Raw genomic sequence first — 18086 nt, forward strand, 5'->3', positions numbered from 1 at the left:
AATCAGGCCGGTGGCCCCGACTCATGCAACCCAGGCGGTGGTTTCATCACCTGCTCCCCAAGTACCTCATTACAGGCGACAGGAAGAGCCCCTTGGAAAGTCGGGACCCCCCCTCCCCTCTCTTGAGGGCTCCAGCGGCTCCCACCCCAGCTGCTGGCGACACCCCTCCTCCCCGAGCCGGGGCCCTGGGCCGCCTTCTCCCCTGGGAGCCTGGGGAGATGGTGGCCCAGGTAGCGGCGGCGGGGCGGGGGGGGGGGGCGCACTGTGGGTGACCTAGGGGCTGGCTCAGCCCACAACAGCCCCTGGAGTCCCTCACCTGCCCTGGGGAGAAGGCGGGCTGTAGCAGTGACTACTGTGCAACTAAACTTCTCTGGGCCTCAGCTTCCTACCCCAGAAGATGGGGAGGGTCGGCGACACCTCCCTGAGTTGGGGGGCTCTCTGGAGATAATATCGCCCTCTTTCTCTATGCAGGCAGCTTTTGCCATCACTGGGCCTGACCCCTCCCAGAAGGCCTTGGGGTCACCTCTCCTCAGCCCTGGGGTGCCCAGCTCAGAGTGAGGGCCCCGGGCAGACCCAGGAAGGGTGCTGGGGACAGGGGGTCAGGGAGAAAGCTCTTTCCTCCTACGTACACATGGGGGGGTTGGGAGATTCCCCTCGCAGGGAGACCCCCCCAAACACATGCATCACCCCCAACACCCACATACATAAGTCCCCAAAACACATGCGGTCCACAATACATGCAGACCCCTCAGACACACACAGAGTCCCCCAACACCGGCCGATCCCTCGAATGTACACAAACCCCCAATATATGCAGATGCCCCCAAACACACGACCCCCAACATGCAACCCTCCTAGACACACACAGAGCTCCCCAAACACATGTAGACTCCCCAAATCCATGCTAGTCCCCCATTATAAGCAGGCCCCCAGACACAGATAGGGCCTCTATCCCCTGCAGGGGTATCGCCCACCCTCTGGCTTCCTGAGGCAGGGTGGGAGCACCCCCCAGGGGAGAGATGTGGGTTCGGGGCTGGGGGTTCTGAGGGTGGGGTGTGAAGATCTCAGGGATCGCACGTACGGACACTGCATGGGGAACACAAGCTATGCTGGTGCAGGTGGCAGGGGGTTGAGGGGATCTTCGGGGTATTCCTGGGGACTGTGGGGGCCTGAGGGTGGGGTGTGTTACCCACGTGTGGCTCTGAATCCCAGAAACCCAGAATGTTCCAGCTGGAGGAGGCCCTTTGCGGGGGTCCCTTTGTTTATAGACCTCTCTGGCACTCATGGGGAAATGGAGGCCCAGTGGGGGACCCTCAGACCCACCTCCACAGACCCCTCCCCAGGCCTGCTCCATGAGCTGAAAGGTATGATGGCCTGGCTGTGGCTATGGGCACAGCCAGATGGGGGTATCCACTCCACTGTACACTCATTGCCTGACATGCTCCAAGCCTCAGTTTCCCCATTTGTACAATGGGCCCTGGGGGCGCCTCAGGCACTCACCCACCTGTTCCTCTACTTTAGACAGGCCTCATCTACCAGCAGATTCCCAGCTCACCTTCCGCCTCTTTCCAGGCACCTGAAACACCAGCCCCAGACAGACCTGCCACTTTCCCATTGCCAGGCTTTTGCCCCCGCTGTGCCCTCTCCCTGGAACGCCCTTCTCAGACTCACCCAGGTCTGAGACGCTGCTACATGTCCTTCAAGCCTGGGCAGAAATCTCTCTTTCTAGAGGTGCTAATTTCCCCAGGCCAGATTTCTCTTTCCCTGTGTCACTTAGTCCTACCAGATATTTTTGGTGCTTCTTTGTTACTTTCTTTGATGATCCTGTTGCCCCACTAAGATGTCCGTTCCACGAGGGCAAGGATGGAGCCTTCCCAATGCCCGGCACACAGTAGGTCCGCAATCACCCTTCCTTGAATGAATGAGCAAACAACTGCTTAACAAACGGAAGAAACATCGGCAACGGGTTCCGTTTTCTTTTAAATACCTCATGGTTCACAAAACAAACTTGAGGTCCCATCTGGCCCACAGGCCGCCAGTTTGAGGGGGCCCCTGCTCCCCCACCCCTCTCTAAACAGCGCACAGCACGACAGCCCACCGGATGGTGCTCATGCTTCTCTCAGGCCAAGGGGCTGACCCTCTGAAGGTTCCAGTGCCCGCCGTGGAAGGAAACTATGTCCCGGGGTCATGCAGGACCTGGCTGCCCTCACTGTCCACTGAAGGTCCTGCCAGGAAGGCCATTTTCTCTGTCATGGCCACTGCAAATGGCCTCCCATGGGGCTTGGGACTCCTACCCCTGGCGCTGAGAGAGACCGTACATTCAGAACCCAACTCTGCTATCTCACACAGGTCAGAGCCCTCGGCCACTGAAGGCCCCCAACGATGTCCCCTAAGCTGCAGTGGCAGCTGCAGGAACGACCCAAGGCTTCTCTCTCTCTTTGTTCCAAAGAAAGATCTCCCCATAGGGCCCCAGAAATTCATCCCCAGAGGCCCAGGCCTCCCAGCTTGGGGAATTAGCACATCTGTCAGAGCTGAGAGGAAGACACTCAGCCCATAGCCCAGCAGACCCAAGACGCAGCAGGTGGGGAACCCAAGATAGGGCCTTTGAGGCATCCCTGGTCCCCACTTTCTTCCCCAAGAAATGTCTGGGAGCTGACCAAGGTGCCAGGGACGCAAGGGCAGGGAGTGGACAGACCCGTCTGACCTTTCCCATTGCCCAGTCTGGTGGGGGAGACGGCAGACACGTAAACTGTCAGGGACAGAGCCCTCACCAATGAAATTCTATAGGGCAGGGGTCCCCAACTCCCGGGCTGCGGACCGCTACCGTCTGCAGCCTCTTAGGAACCTTGCTGCACAGCAGGAGGAGAGTGGAGGGCGAACAAACGAAGCTTCATCTGCCGCTCCCCATCTCTCACATTACCACCTGAACCATCCCCCCTGCCCCCAGTCTGTGGAAAAACTGTCTTCCAGGAAACCGGCCCCTGATGCCAAAAAGGTTGGGGACCACAGCTATAGGGGGAGGCAGTGGGGGAGGTGGCAGGGGAGGGAGCTGCTTTGGAAAGATGGGCCAGAAGGGACTTTTTGAAAAGGGGACCTCAAGGACACCAGCCATGAAGGGGTGTGGGTGAGAGACTGCCTGGTGGAAGGAATGGCAGGTGCAAAGGCCCTGAGGTGGGAATGTGCTGGGTGGGTTCCAGGTGCAGGCGTGGCTGGTATTGCCAGGTATGGGTGAACAAGGGGCATCTGGAGACAGAAGAGGGCAGGGAGGCTGCAAGGGGCCTTGGGGATCAGGGTGAAAGAGTGGGCTGTACAGCAATGGAGAATCATGGAGGGTGTATGAACGGGGGTGGGGGGGGTGGCTGTGGTGCAATTCAGGATTTTCAGCAGACTCCGTGGCTGCTGTGGTGAGAAGTCCTTTGGGAGCAGGAGGCCAGGACAGCGTCCAGTGGGAGAGGGTCGGGGCTCTGATTGTGGAAACTGGACAGAGGCAGGCCTGTGCCCACAGCAGTGACTCATTATCACAACTTGCCTGGATTGTTCCCTTCCGAGGACCCCACCTCAACCTCTGGTGAACCTGAACCTGGAGGAGATCAGGACAGGAAAGCTGACAGGCCTGAGGCTTGCTTGGCCCCTGGTGGAGGGTGGGGTGAGGGTGGACCTGGATGGGGCTCACAGGCACGTCCACTCGGTCATAGTTCAGATGGCACCTCCTGTTACTGAGTGCCTGCTGTCTTCCCGGGCCCATGCTCCACCTCATTTACACACAGGACCAGCTTGACTCAGATAGCCCAGTGAAGCGGAGACGGCTGCCCTGTTTTATACAGGAGGAAGCAGGCTCCTTCCCAGGGCCACACGGTGGGACCCCAGATCCTCGCTCAAGCATGGGCTTATACCACAGGGTTGTTCGGCCGTGCCCCAAACTCACCCCCGCCGACCCAGTCTGGGAAGTGGGCCTGGGCACCAGTGGGATCTGAGACACTCATTCCTGAGTTCCCTGGGGCCAGTGGGCAGCCTCACAAGCCCCCCCAAGATGCAGACTCAGAGAGGACCTTTGGGAGGCTGAGAAATGGGACCCAACCACTGTGTACACCCCACTCGGATTCATGGGCCTGGGCTGGGGTGACCTCTCCAACCCCACATGGGATCCCAGGACTGTGATAAATACTCTCTGACAAATGACATCTGTCTCCAGGTGCATATGTGCCTCTAATATTCCAGAAGGTCAGACCCCCAACGTGTCTATACTCATTCCATCTGAGTTGGGGTGACAAATGATTTTAATTCCCTTTCTCCTCTAATTTGCATTTTCTAGATGTCTGCCTGGTTGGGTAATGATTTAATGAAATCAATCATTAGTTGGAGATGGGAAGTAAGATCGGGCTCAAATTGCTCAGGTCACAGGGTCAGAAAGGGGTAGCGATTTGTCTGAGGTCACACAGAGAGGAGAGAGGAAGCTGGGGCCCCTCACTCCTGGCTTTAGTTCTCCTAGGGGCTGAGGGGCAGCCTTGAGCCCGTCCTTTCTCTGAGGGGCCTGCGTGTTTCCACCTGGCCTCAGTCTTCCCTCCTGCAAAGTGGCAGCTTCAGACCAGATAGCGAGTTCCCAGCTCTCGCAGGTGAGACCCCAGGACTCTAAATGTCCCAAAATTCCATTCCCTGGAGGCCAAGATTCACTCCTGGACTCAGACAGGTAGTGGAAGGCAGGTATGGGGACAGGAGGGCGCAAGGCTGACTTCTCCCAAAGCTCCTTTGACCTTGGAAATCAAACCCCATACACTTGTCCTTCCAAGTCTAAATACTTTTTTGAACCCCGTTTCCTTCACCCCAAGAGCCTGAAAGTTCTCATCCCCGACGCCAAAGATCCAGAGGTCCTGACCTTTCCCAGTGAGGATTCTCAGCTGGTCAGGCAGAAGGCCTCAGCTATTTCTGACTTCTTGGGTCTGCAGCTTGGGGACTGGGAATAGCCAGGGACCCCAGTTGGCAACGTCTGCTGCCCTGGACCCTGAGAGGCAGAGGGTGGGGATCATGACCATGAAAGTAACGCAGCCACGGGCTTGTCATGTGCTGACAACCTCGGAGGGCTGTGACTATCCTTCCTATACCCATGGCCCAGATGGGACACTGAGGCACGGGGAGGAAGTGGCCCAGGCAGCTGTGGTGCCCCACTCAGGGCTCTGTGCCCACCATCCTGCCCTCAGCCACAAAGTCATCCTGTGGGCCCAGATGAGGCCCCACGTTCACTGCACGGGGTGGATGAGGGTCATGGCGGTCACAGGCACACGTGGATGTCATGCCACTTGCAGGTCTGGGGCCACGACACACAAGGGCACACCAACAGCAGGAAGGCATGGGGTCATGGTTGTGCACAGGGGGCTCCAGGATGCACAAAGGGATGTGACCCAGGAAAGGGGACCACTGTAACTCACAGTCGCATACCAGGGGCTCATGGCACTACAACTTTGGACTCACAATTCCCCAACTGACACAACCCTCAGACACATGCCCTTTGGACACACAACCCCTCAGACATGACACACATTCCTTCAGACATAACTCCTGGACATGCAACCCCTGGGACACTCACCCTTTCGGACACACAACCACTCAGAACCACAACCCTTGAAACACCCCCCCCCCGAACACAACCCTCAGACTCACACCCCTTGGACACATACCCTTTGGACACACAAACCCAGGACACATAACCTCTCAAACTCACAATCCTAGGACTGCACACCTCTTAGACAAAACTCTCCCTCGTACAGCAGGACATTCGGACTTTCAAACTCAACCCAGCCCACAGATGCCATTCAAAGGACACCGCAAAAACCTCGGCCCGACGCAACACGCACCTGCTACACCTGGGCCCTTGGACGCTCGCGCACCAACCTGGAGGAAGCGGCTCAGAACCCCGAGCGCCCGGCAGCCGCAGGGGCCTTCAGAGCGGGCGGCCCCGCCCCCGGGAGATGATTGGGCGGGGCGTAAATTTGCATAGAGGGCGTGTCCGCGGGCTGCGACGGGCGGGCACTCGGGCGTCGCCGGGTCCCGGGAGTTCTGGAGCCCGGGACTCGGACGCGGGAAGACTCTGAGGTGGGGAATAGTATAATGAGGGAGGGGGGCCCGGGAGGGAGCTGGATCAGACCTGCCAGGCTTCCCCCGATGTCAGTGGGCGACCCTGACCTGCTGAGCCTGACCCTAATTCGGACCCTGTCTGTAACCCCCTGCTATCTCCTACTCTGGACTAACTCCAACCTGAGTGAAATGTAACTCCGACCCGGGACCTGAGGCCCCAGGCACCGAGACTTTCTCGAAGCCAACCCTGACCCTTGCTCTCACCCAAATGGAGGGACTGAAGAGAGGGGCTCTGGGGTCGCTGAGGGACCTCGCAGCTGTGTGCCTCCTGCAGCTGAATGTGTGACCCACGTGCTTCGACAGGAGGGTAACAGACCCCTCGGTGGCTGGGCGCCCTCCTCCACTTCAAAGGTCAGCTTCCAGGACTGGACCCGCTCCCTGGGATCCCAGCACCACCCAGCACAGGTCCAGGCCCAGAGGGGGATCAGAGCAGGATTAATGAGTGAATCAAGGTGGAAAGAATTACAGGATGAAGATGACTTTTGACTGGGCAATCCTGGAGAAGCCCCCAGTCTGAAGGAGGCAGAGCTACCACATACTCCCTATCTCTGTGGGATCAGAACTGGGCCAGAGGTGTCAGGGAGGGCTTCCCCCAAAGAGGGGTGGAGCATTTATACTGGACCTTGAAGCATGAGTAGGAGTTTGCCACTGGAGAAGAAGAGGGAACAGGACTTGCAAAGGTTCAGAGAAAGAGTGCAGAACATTCTTTCGTGGGGGAAGATGAAGCCAGAGCAGGGAGTGGAAGTAGATTGAGCTGGGCACCCAAAGAGAGGCTTGGAGATAGGGGGAGGGGGTCCACTGGGGCAGATGAAAGGGGAGAGCAGGTGGGTTGCAATGGCTGCTTGGTGTCCACCTTCTAAGAAGACAACAGGAGGTGATTGGACCCGTGGACTCAGGGGGGAACATGTGGAGATATTAGTATGTGGGGGACACTGAGGAAGGGAACAGAGACCCTGCCTCTCCCCACACCTCAGTTTCCCCATCTGTGACATGGGCAGTTTGGACCCCCAGCCTGGGCATAGATTTCTCTTTGGACCAAAAAAACTAGGGTTCACACTGTCATAAAGGTGGGGATCAGGGTTCCTGCCTCTCCCACCCCGTCTTTGCTGCCCTTCAGTGTCCAACACCAGACACTCAGGTGTCCCAAGAACACACCAGGGCCTAGGCCAGGTTGGGGGCTTCTGCCTGGGCTCAAAGGCACAGAACAAGGCTTGGGGAGTGTGGAGGTGGCTGGGGAGCCCTGGGGCCCTCGAGAGCTGCTTTGTTTACCCAAGACCGCCTGCCTGCCTCTGATGCAACAAGCAGGCTCTGGTTATGTGAGGGCGGCAGCTGGAGCAGCTCTGGGAGCAGCCTGGACTGGGCCAGCTGGGGCTGCCCACTATGGGCCACACCTCTTGCCCCCTCACCACTGGGGCTTGCTCCTGTGTTCTTGCCCCTGCCACGTTGTCCCCTTCCACCACTCATGTTCCCAAACACCCTTCCCATTCCGGTCCATACCATCTTCTATCATTCACACCGTTTCCTATAATGGCTCCTTCTTTCTGCCTTTACCCCTGTTCCTGTCCTATACCCTCCCCCATCGCTGGCTGTGTTACCCCGTGTGGACCCACACCCCCCACTGGGCCAATCAAGAGTCTCGACCTCAGTCTTCTCAGATGAGGGGACACTCTTAGGTGCTGGAGTAAGAGGTTGGGGGGTTGAAAGGGAGATTTTGGGGGAGAAGGGAATGGAAAAGGCCAGAGAGGAAGATCTGGGAAAGGGGCCTGGAAGATGGGGAAGGTGGAGACAGGGATGGGAAGGTGAGGAGGTGTAGAAGCTGCTCGCCCCAAGTCTCCCTCTCCAGATCCTCTCCCAGAATGTCAGCAGGGGAAGCCTTTGAAGGATCCTCCATGGCAAGGACAGTGTGGTCCAGTGGGTAGGGCTTCAGGGTTCGAGGACCCTGGGTTCCCATTCCAGCTCTGACTCCCACTCGCTGTGTGACCTCAGGCCAGTCACTTCACCCCTCTGAGCCTGTTTGCTCATGTGAAAAGTGGGGACAATAGTAGTCTCTCCTCTGGCAGGGGAGAAGTGTTTCAAGGTCGGCCTCCAATGCCCCCTCCTCCTCCAAAAGCCTTACCTATCCCCCCTCCCATCTGGTGTTCTGACACCCCCATCCCTCCTTCTACCTGAGCGCTGACCCCATGGTTTAGAAATGTCTGTGTCCAGCTCTGTCTCCCGGAGCCTGGGCCGTGTGTTGTGGTAGCACAAAAGGGGTGTTTCCATGGGTTTCTTGAAGAACTGGAGTCCTGGAGAGGGTCTGAGTGGCATAGGAGCATGCGGACCAATCTTGGGGCATCCAGAGGCCTTGCTGGGGGATGAGGCAGGGGCCAGGAAGGGGCTTCCCAGGGGCAGGACCCTCAGAGTACAGAGCAGGCCTGAAATAAAAACTAGGACTTGGGGCTTCCCTGGTGGCACAGTGTTTGAGAGTCCGCCTGCCGATGCAGGGGACACGGGTTCGTGCCCCGGTCCGGGAAGATCCCACATGCCGCGGAGCGGCTGGGCCCGTGAGCCATGGCCACTAAGCCTGCACGTCCGGAGCCTGTACTCCGCAACGGGAGAGGCCACAACAGTGAGAGGCCCGCGTACCGCAAAAACAAAACAAAAACAAAAAACCAGGGGCTAAGAACAAAAAGCCAAAACTCAAGTCTGATTCCCATCCTGACCACTGTGGACCAACTGGAGACAAGTCACCGCCCTCCCGGGCCTCCTTTTACTCCATCCACAAATTTGAAGGAGACTGGTGGAGGGTGGGGGGGACAGTTCCAACGCTTAACCCAGGGAGCCCTTCCAGGTTACCCCCACCCGTGGGTGCTAGGCTCCCTACTTGAATGCCCCGTGGCACGGAGAGTTCCCTGTCACTCTCCTGGCTGCCCACCTATTTCTGGGAGCAAGTCTTAGTGAGCTAGATCTGGGCATGCCCACACCCTTCACTCCGGGCGGGCGGGGGGGGGGGGGGGGGGAAGGGGGTAAGTCGGCCAGAGCGTCGAGGCAGATGCGAGGTGTTGCTGGGTAATCTGGCCTTGCGGAGCCTTAGTTCGCTTTCTAGAAAATGGAAGCAAGAACGTATGAAGTGAAAAAGGGCGGAGGGTCACGATGCACCCTTCAGGATCGGCCAAGACTGGGGACTGGGGCTTGAATCAGGGGCTAAGAACAGCTTGGAGGCGGAGTGCCCGGCCAAAGCTTTGCCTCTTGCGCCCCCTTGCGGCCGGCAGGGGAGGACGTTCGCCAGGCATGAAAGGCGAGCCGGCCACGCAAAGAGCAAATAACCAGCACCTCCGTGAGCCCCAGGATTTGGGGTGGTGGGGCATCTAACAACCCACAGTCCTGCACAGACCTCTTTGAGAGTACTATTAATCCCTGGCTAAGGTCATGTTCAGGGGCCGTGGGTGACAGGGAGCCCTCGGAAGGTCTAGGGCACCTCATGACTGCCCCTCACTAGCTCACAGCAGCGCCTGAGCCATCCAAGGCTGCCTCTGGGATACATGCAGTTACCTCACTTAGCTGCCTGTCTGTCCAGCGGGTCTGAGCCCTGGAGCCAGGGTTGGTCTGTCTGGCTCACCAGGGCATCCCCTGGGCAGGCAGGGCCTAGCTCAGAGAGAACGGTCAATGTTTGATGGATACATGGCTGCATGGTAGAAGGAAAGATGGACGAGAGGTGCCTTCAGAGTGGGCGAAGAGAGGGAGAGTGACTCTGTGGGGGTTACACACCAGGCAGGGCCTAAAACACTGTGAACCTGAGGCTCTTCCCTCCCCCTCAACTGAGCTGGGGCAGGGGGAAGGCAGGATGGTGGCACACAGGCCCCCAGTACACCCTAGGAGAGGTGAGAGAGGGCTGACCCTGTTTCCTGGTGGTGGGAGGCAATTATTAATACCTCCTGTGTTCCTGAACCTCCTCACAGGCCCTCAGGCCCCTCCACAGCCCTGATACCCCACCAGGACCCTCTCTGTCTCCCCTAGGGCGCCCTTGGCCTTTGCCACCCCTCTCGCCCAACCACTTCTCTGGGCCAAGCTGGGGGATCCTCCCAGAGCAGTGAGCCTGGGACCCACCCTGGCTCTACCCTCGACAACTCAATTCTGCTCTTCCTTATACATTTTGCTGGGCATTTTGTTGGCACACAGCTGGCCTCCGAGGTGTACAAACCATGGGCCATGATGTCCCAGGCTTGGAATTCGCAGGGATCAGATCAGCGTGGGCTCTTCTCAAGTCAGCAGAAACAGACTCAAAGCAATTTTGGCAAATACAGTAATTTTAGGGACTCATGAAACTGAAGAATTGAGATTTTCTAGTGTCAGGTACAGCTGGATCCAGGGCCCCAGGCAATGTTCTCAGGTCCCCTGGTCCATCTGCCGAGCTCACCAACCCCAGAAGGAAGATGGTACTTTTCCAGCAAAATCCTCAGGGAAGACCTCTCGTTGGATCACATGCCCATCTCAAACCAATCACTGTGACCTGGGAGATGGGGAGCTCTGACTAGCCAGGCCAGGGTCCCACATCCACCCCTGGAGTTAGGGTGGCTTCTCCTTATGGTCTGAGCCTGAGGTGGGCATTTCTGCTCAAGGCAGAATGCAGTCCAGGCAGGCAGGTACACGACTGCCTGCCTCAGCCTGTAGAGAAGGTCCAGTCCAGCCTTCCTTGTTGAGATGGAGAAAGGCAGCACCAGGGAGGGTCGGTGCCAGACCCATGTCCCACAGCATGTCAGAGGCAGGGCTGGGACCAAACTAGGCCAGGGTCTACTCTTCTCTGTGTGATCGCACACAAATAATGCCACCTCTCAGAGCCTCTCTTTTCCCATCTGCATTTGGGTGACATCTGCCTGATAGGGCTGTCTGAGGATGAAAGATGACCCTTGTGAAGCCCCCAGCACAGATCTGGGCACACAGCAGGTGCATGGTCAGGACTGTCATGGTGGCAGTTACTGGTCCGAGGGGCCATGGCCGTGTCCATGGCCAGTGGGGGCGGGTAAGAATCCAGAGGCAGCAAAGCCTCGTCTCAGGGCATTCATGGCTGGCCCAGAGGTTCCAGGCAAGAGCAAGAGAAATGCGCCGGCCACACTTACTTGGTCTTCTGTCCCTGCCAAGTCCCACAAGGCTGTGTCCAAGGGTCCAAGCTTTGGTCGGGCTGGGGGGCAAGAGGTGAGTCAAGGCGAGGTCTGAGAGACCCCTAGGGCTGCAGGGTAGCCCTGATGAGGTGGCGTCTGAGGAAAATCCTGGGCGAGGCTGAGGGAAGAGGTGAAGCACTGGGAGTTAGAGGGTCTGGATGTGAATCCTGGCATTTCCGGTCACTCGCCTCTCTGAGCCTCAGTTTCCTCTTCTGTAAAATGAGGCTGTGTGTAGAACCCGGGGCCTGGAGAAGCAGGGGAGGCCAGGACTTGATCCTGTGAAAGTCACCTACAACCCTTGGGGGGGGCAGTCTGGGGAGAAGTGGGAGTGGAGGCTCCGAGGTAGGGAGTGGGGCGGCAATTCTGGGGAGCAGAGCAGGGTCTGTAGGTACACAGGTGGGATCGGGCGGAGGCACAGAGCAGTTTGTTCTGAGGGGGCGCGGCAGTAGCAGTAAAGGGACGGCAGATGACCCAGGATGTTCACACCTTGCCTGGAGGCTCCAGGCAGGAGCAGGAGAAACACACTGACTGTGGACGGGTGGAGAGGGCAGCATCTTCGAGGCTTGAGGGTGAGGCACCAGGGCACAGGGGATAGGATGGGGGAGATTTTGGGGTGTGGGTCCAGGCTGGTGGGCAACAATGGGTGGGGAAATGGGGTGGGTTGCTGACCCCCTTGGCAGCCCCTCTTGCTCCAGGCCCTCCCAGATGTCCCCCAAGTGACCCCACAGTCTGTGGGATTCCTCATCACCCCGATGCCCAGAGTTAAGCCCATCACATAGCAAGTGCCCGATAAGAACTCTGACTGCACACCCATGAACTCTGCTGCCTCTTGGCTCTCGGGGCTGCTGCTCTAGGAGCTGTGGGGGCCCTGTCCCCTCCCACGCCTCCCTTGACCCTCTGAGAAGACCTCCACAGCACAGAGCACAATCACAGCAAATGAGCAGGGGGTTGTGAGAGCTACACAAGCTGCGGGCACAGTCAGTCCCTTGGGTACCTCCAATCTGCCTGTGTCTGCCCTGCATGAGCACAGAATAACAAGACACCAGGCCTTTCTTGGTGCCACGCTCTCCTCAGATGGTCAACCACACCTTCCAGTACTGCAGTCCTCGCCCATCTGGTCCTGGTCACGTGACTGGCCTTGACCAATGGGACAGCCATAACTGAAGCAAGGGAAGGCTGGATGAACACGTGCACACCGGGCACCCAACCACCAGGAGAAGCTTGGGCTGTCCTGCTGGAGAGGCCACGTGGAGGACCAGACACCCCCCTCCCCACCAGCAGCAGACAGCACTGGTCAAGGGCCAGATGTGAGGCTACTTCTGACTCTCTGGCCCCATCAAGCTCCCACAAGAGCCACAAGTAGCACCCAGGTGAGCCCAGCAAAACTGCCCGGCTGAGTCCAACCCAAACTGCACGACCGTAAGCAGGCAAATGATTGGTGTCATAAGCCACTAAGTTTTGGGATAGTTTGTCATGCAGCAGTAGCTGACTGCTACAATGCACATCACTGTATGCAGATGCGCCTAATGAAGCACTCTGACAGAAGGGAAAAGCAGAGACCAGAGTGGGGAGGGACTTGCTCAGGGTCACACAGCAGGTCAGCAGTAGAATGAAGATTCCAGAGTTGGGTGGATAACAGTCCTGCTGGGCTCTGCCTGAGACAATGTGTTTGGGTAAAGCAAGCAGCTGGCATGTGGAAGGGTATGGAAAATGGGGCTCCCCTCTGTCTTGGGGGGCAGGGGTCCTTGGGATCAGGACAGGGCCTGTGGCCTGGATAAGGGGCAGGAAGATGACAGAGAAAGCACAAGGGAGATGGGCTGACAACGGCCCTGAGCAGCAGAGGGCACAGGTGCCCCTACCCTCTAGCCTCCCACGGATGAAACCATCCTACAAACCTAGGGAGAAAACTCGAGTGGTTAGTCAAGTAGGTCTGTCCTTGGATGCCGAGAACGTGGGTTAGTTCAGAGCAAGGAGCACAGAGAGGCTTATGGCCCCACTTGGCACTGACCTGAGTCAGAGGGGCCAAAGCACCTCCAAGTCTCTTCTGGGATCAGGCTGAAGAGGGCAGGGGCGGTTCCTCGGGGCTGGAACAAAACATGTGCAGCGTCCATGAGGCTGAGGTCAGAGGCCATGAGGCCTGCTCGGCTAGGCTGGATTGTGCATTGGGGTCACACTCCAGTCCCCCAAGACCCCTGGCCTGAGCCTTCAGGGCATCCTCTGTAAAAATGGGACCAGCCACCCACTTCAGAGGTCATGCCTGGGTCTCACGTAGGACTGGGAGCTTCAAACCCCCAGGGCTTGCAAAGAGATGCAATAGCAGGTGAGTAGCTACTACGCAAGCTGCTACTGGTGCCTTTCAGAAGCACGGTGCATTTTCGCAACAGCAGGCAGAAGCAGGGCTTCTGGAAGCAGCTGGGAAACTGAGTTAAAAGTAAAAGCTATGGTTTTTGAGGCCCTACTGTGTGTATGGCACTGTGGAAGGCTTGATGCAGTGAACTCGAGTCCCAATGGCTGTCACCCACCCGGGGCAGAGCAGCCAGAGCCAGATGGTTATTTAGTGCAGGTGAACCATCATGAACCCCTCCCACGCTACCCTCAGAGGGCAGGTTGCTGCACATCCCTTCTTACACATTTGCAAGGCCTTTTTGGTTTTTGTTGTTGTTTTTTGTTTTTAAGGCTTTTTTGGTTTTGACAGTTCTTTTGTCTCAATTATCACAGGAAGCAACACAGTTTTTTTTTCTTTCTAAGTGCCTGGTCGAGGACAGGCATACCAGAACCCCATACTGCAGGAGCCAGACACATCCCAAGGTTGAGCCATGGCTTATAGCACGTATGCATGTGTTTACATGTGTGTTTATTAAGTTATAATGAAAACCAAAACAAAAAGAGCTACTTCTCCAAAAACTCTCTCCCCGGTATGTAAGAACTGTAAGTAGTTTTCATTTTTAGACCATCTGGTCATTGGCTCAAAGCCTCTTTCAGCTCCGGGCGCCCTCCCAGCTGCCCTCGAGGCCCCTGCCCACCCCCTGAACCCGTCTCCCTTTCGCTCACCCACTGCAGCCACACCCGCCTCAGATGTTCCTCCAATACACCCAGCTCACCAGGCCCCGGGCCTCTGCCCTGCCACCGACGTGCCTGGAGCACTGACTCCGGGTCATCTCTGTCTGCAGGTTGTTCAAGCCTCTGCTCACACCTCTGTCGTCTCCCCAGAGAGGCCCCCCACAGTCCTTTTCCTCCTTCACATGTGTCTGAAACGTTCTTGTGTGTTCCGTGTTTACCTGGTTGCTGTGTGTCTCCCCGTGAGGCCATGAGCACACCTGTCTTGGTCACTACCGTGTCCCCAGCACCCAGCCCAGGGCCAGGCACACAGCAGAGCTCAGGAGCTGGGTGCTGAGTGACTGAACTCTCCCACTACAGACGCCAAAGGATGAAAGGAAGTCACCGGCCACCATGAGATGAAGAGAGGGAGTTGTCTAAGGAGCGAGAAGTGGCAGTTCCTGGCTGAGCAGCGAAGGTCCTTACAGCAAGGAGGCTGAGAGCAGCAGGGGCGGGCGGTCCCGGGAACTACCTGTGGCCCTGGGCTGTGGCGTTCATGTGGTCTCGGATGCTGATGGCCTGTTTGAGGAGGCCTTCCACGCTGCGGAAGTAGACGCTGCTGTCGACAAGGTTCTTCACGGCGCTGAAATGGGAGGATGGAGCCAGTCAGCGGCACCACGCTCTTTTCGCCCCCCAACCAGAGCTCAGCGGATGCCTGTGCGGGCCAGCACTCATCAGGCACCTGGAGGATTCCATGGGCCTCCCTGAGGGCTCACTGTGGGCTTAAAGTTTAGATTTCCCTATGCAACAGAGCACTGGATGGCAACATGCAACTTTCGCTTAACGGCTGCTAGACTATCTAATGCTTTGAAGGAGCTATAAGCATGCAAAAGTGACCTCAAAAATATCTTTCTTTCCTCTTAGGTAACCTATTCCTGCCTCTGAAGGAAGCTTGTCAACTGGACTGTGAAAAGCTCTAGAGGTGAGTTTAGACTCATCGCCATTAGAGGGCACTACTGCAAAGCTGTGCTAAGCTCTGGTGTTGAAGCCACATTGCTGGATGTCTAATGAAAATGTCCCTTCCAACAGCACTACAGGAACATATTCACCAAGCTGCGTGGGGCCTTGCTAATGCCAGAAAGTTGCCTGTGCAACGACACCTGCAGTAAAAATAAGAGGGTCGTTTTAAAGTCCTTCTGTTAAAGACAAAGAAACCACTCCCATTTATTATCAGCCAGGGACCTGCTTATGGCTATGAGATCAAAAGGTGGGAGCATTGGCTGTTGCCCGCTCCGTTAACTTGCTCATCTGACACCACCAAATGTAGTCAGCTTTCCTAGTGCCCGTCCACCTTGATAAAAAGCTATCTAGGGCTTCCCTGGTGGCGCAGTGGTTGAGAGTCCGCCTGCCGATGTGGGGGACGCGGGTTCGTGCCCCGGTCCGGGAGGATCCCACATGCCGCGGAGTGGCTGGGCCCGTGAGCCATGGCCGCTGGGCCTGCGCGTCCGGGGCCTGTGCTCCGCAGCAGGAGAGGCCGCAGCAGTGAGAGGCCCGCGTACCGCAAAAAAAAAAAAAAAAAAAGCTATCTAGGGCTTCCCTGGTGGTGCAGTGGTTGAGAGTCCGCCTGCCGATGCAGGTGACACGGGTTTGTGCCCCAGTCCGGGAGCATCCCACATGCCGCGGAACGGCTGGGCCCGTGAGCCATGGCCGCTGAGCCTGTGCTCCGCAACGGGAGAGGCCACAACAGTGAGAGGCCCGCATACCGCAAAAAAAAAAAACAGAAAAAAAGAAAAAAAAAAAAGCTATCTAACATAAGCTCACTACTGAATAGTTTACCCCAACCAATATACCATTTTAATATCTTTCAGTTTTACACCAACCGTTAACGCTGCCTAAAGCATTTTGACAACTAAAAGGGCACTTTCATGTCCATAAAGGAAACAGTCTTTCAGCATTAGAGAAATTCACATCTCACTAAAGAGAAGTGCTCAGAGCTCGGAGCAGACTGGCCCCCTGCCTAGCCTAGGGCTGCTAAGCACTTGAAATATGGTTCATGAGACTGGGGAGCTGAATCTTGCATTTTATTTCATTAAAATTTAAGTGTAAACAGCCACCTGGGATCCGGGCTCCTGCACTGGCTAGCACGGCTAGAGGAACTGGGAGAAAGTACAGACTGATTTGTTCTTCCTTGAACCTGGACCTTTCTGATGAACTCTGGGCTGTCTGGGAACTATTCAGCAGCTGCGAGAAAAACTCCCATTTCTTTTCCTGGGGCTGAGGAGGGTGTCTGTGACCACTATCCTCAGGAAGATGCCATCTGTCTGGGTCACCCTCCCGTCCCAGCGGAAGGGCCAAGGCTGGTGAAGGCAGAACTCCCAGCAGCACGACTTCCTGTCAAGGAACCTTCGACCACACAACAGAAACAGGCAGGCAAACCACACAGTGCCACGGATGAGAGCTGCTGGGGAGTATCCAGCCTCCACCAAAACAACCCACAGCCCAAGCCAGGGGCAAACAGCACTCCTAATTAAAGTCGCCAACTCCTAAAGCAAACGGAACAAGCCAGGTCATGAAATACAGTCATGGGGAACAGAACCAACAGGAGCACAGGAGGCAAGGCTGGCAAAGCTGCAACAATGGGAAGAAACACCTACTACTGCTTTTTATTCTCAGGCACTTCTTTCACTTGGGGTTAAAAAATCTGGATATTTAGAGAAAGTTAAACAAACAAAAATAATAAATGGTATATCCACGGTCACAGAAGCTTTATTCATAGTAGCCAAAACATGGAAGCAACCCAGATGTCCATCAACAGATGAATGGATAAACAAAATGTGGTCCATCCATATGGAATATTATTCAGCCCTGAAAAAGGAAGGAACTTCTGACACATGCTACAACTTGGATGAACCTTGAAGACATTACGGTAAGTGAAAGAAGTTGGTCTCAGAAAGACAAATACTGTATGATTCCACCTATGTGAGGTTCCTAGAATAGTCAGATTCTTAGACAGAAAGCAGAAGGGTGGGTGCCAGGAATGAGGGGCGGGGAATAGGGAGTGAGTGTTTCATGGGGACAGAGTTGCAGTTTTGCAAGATGAAAAGAGTTCTGGAGATGGATGGTGGGGACAGTTGCACGGCATTATGAGTGTATTTAATACCACTGAACTGTACACTTAAAAATGGTTAAGATGATGAATTTGCATCTTAACCACAAGATAAAAAATTGGAAAGAAATAAACATTAAAAAATAAACAGTCATGTTCATGTTTTGGCCCTCCCCCCCACCAGCCAGTCTGTGGTCCCAACCGTGGGTGGGAAACATTGGCCCCTTGAGGCACCTCCTGGAGTCCTTATCAGCCCCTCCTGTGACAGATGGGGAGGGGCTGAGGGCCAGGAAGAAGCCAGCAAATAGCGAGAAGCACAGGTCTGGGCTGGAATTTTGCCCTGTGGCCAGGTGAGTCCAGATCCGCATGCCTCTACTCAGGCAGGGCAAGGCTCATGGGCAGCCGGCTGAGATGCCCCTGAACACCCGGGGCATAACAGGGCGACCGTGGCAGCGCAGAGGCTGTGGCGCTCACCTGCAGGCGTACTCCACCGTGTAGATGGCTCCCTGGCTTTGCTCCTCCCACCGTTGCATGTCAGCCTGCAGGAGGTTGGGGGCTGTTAGCAGGGGTGGCTGCTACCTCCATCCTCCCAGCTCTCTGGGATGGAGCACCCGAACACCAATCCCCATGGCTGTAGAGAACAGCCCCCTCCAGCCCCTGATCTTTCCTCCTGCCAC

The 18086-nt window shown here is 56.5% G+C and overlaps 2 protein-coding genes across 3 annotated transcripts in view; both read right to left on the reverse strand.

The window, feature by feature from the left end:
* The window catches only part of MEF2B (myocyte enhancer factor 2B), a 23571-nt gene extending 12270 nt beyond the window's left edge, over nt 1-11301 (reverse strand). Inside the window, exon 1 of the mRNA XM_022558324.3 lies at nt 11226-11301. The gene's annotated coding sequence lies outside the window, so the exon portion shown is untranslated. The remainder of the gene's footprint in view (nt 1-11225) is intronic.
* The window catches only part of BORCS8 (BLOC-1 related complex subunit 8), an 11730-nt gene continuing 4041 nt past the window's right edge, over nt 10398-18086 (reverse strand). Inside the window, exons 3-6 of one of the 2 annotated variants that reach the window (XM_022558332.2) lie at nt 17884-17948; nt 14836-14946; nt 13276-13351; nt 10398-11512 (exon numbers count right to left, since the gene is read on the reverse strand). In XM_022558332.2, the coding sequence (XP_022414040.1) occupies nt 13318-13351; nt 14836-14946; nt 17884-17948 (210 nt within the window). In that variant the 3' untranslated portion in view covers nt 10398-11512; nt 13276-13317. The remainder of the gene's footprint in view (nt 11513-13275; nt 13352-14835; nt 14947-17883; nt 17949-18086) is intronic. The other variant, XM_022558331.2, reaches the window with a different exon arrangement.

The sequence above is a fragment of the Delphinapterus leucas genome, unplaced genomic scaffold, assembly GCF_059928025.1.
Source record: "Delphinapterus leucas isolate spDelLeu-1000000601 "Yukka" unplaced genomic scaffold, BTC_Dleu_Yukka2 spDelLeu_asBTCV2_sq25, whole genome shotgun sequence".
Classification (NCBI taxonomy): domain Eukaryota; kingdom Metazoa; phylum Chordata; class Mammalia; order Artiodactyla; family Monodontidae; genus Delphinapterus; species Delphinapterus leucas.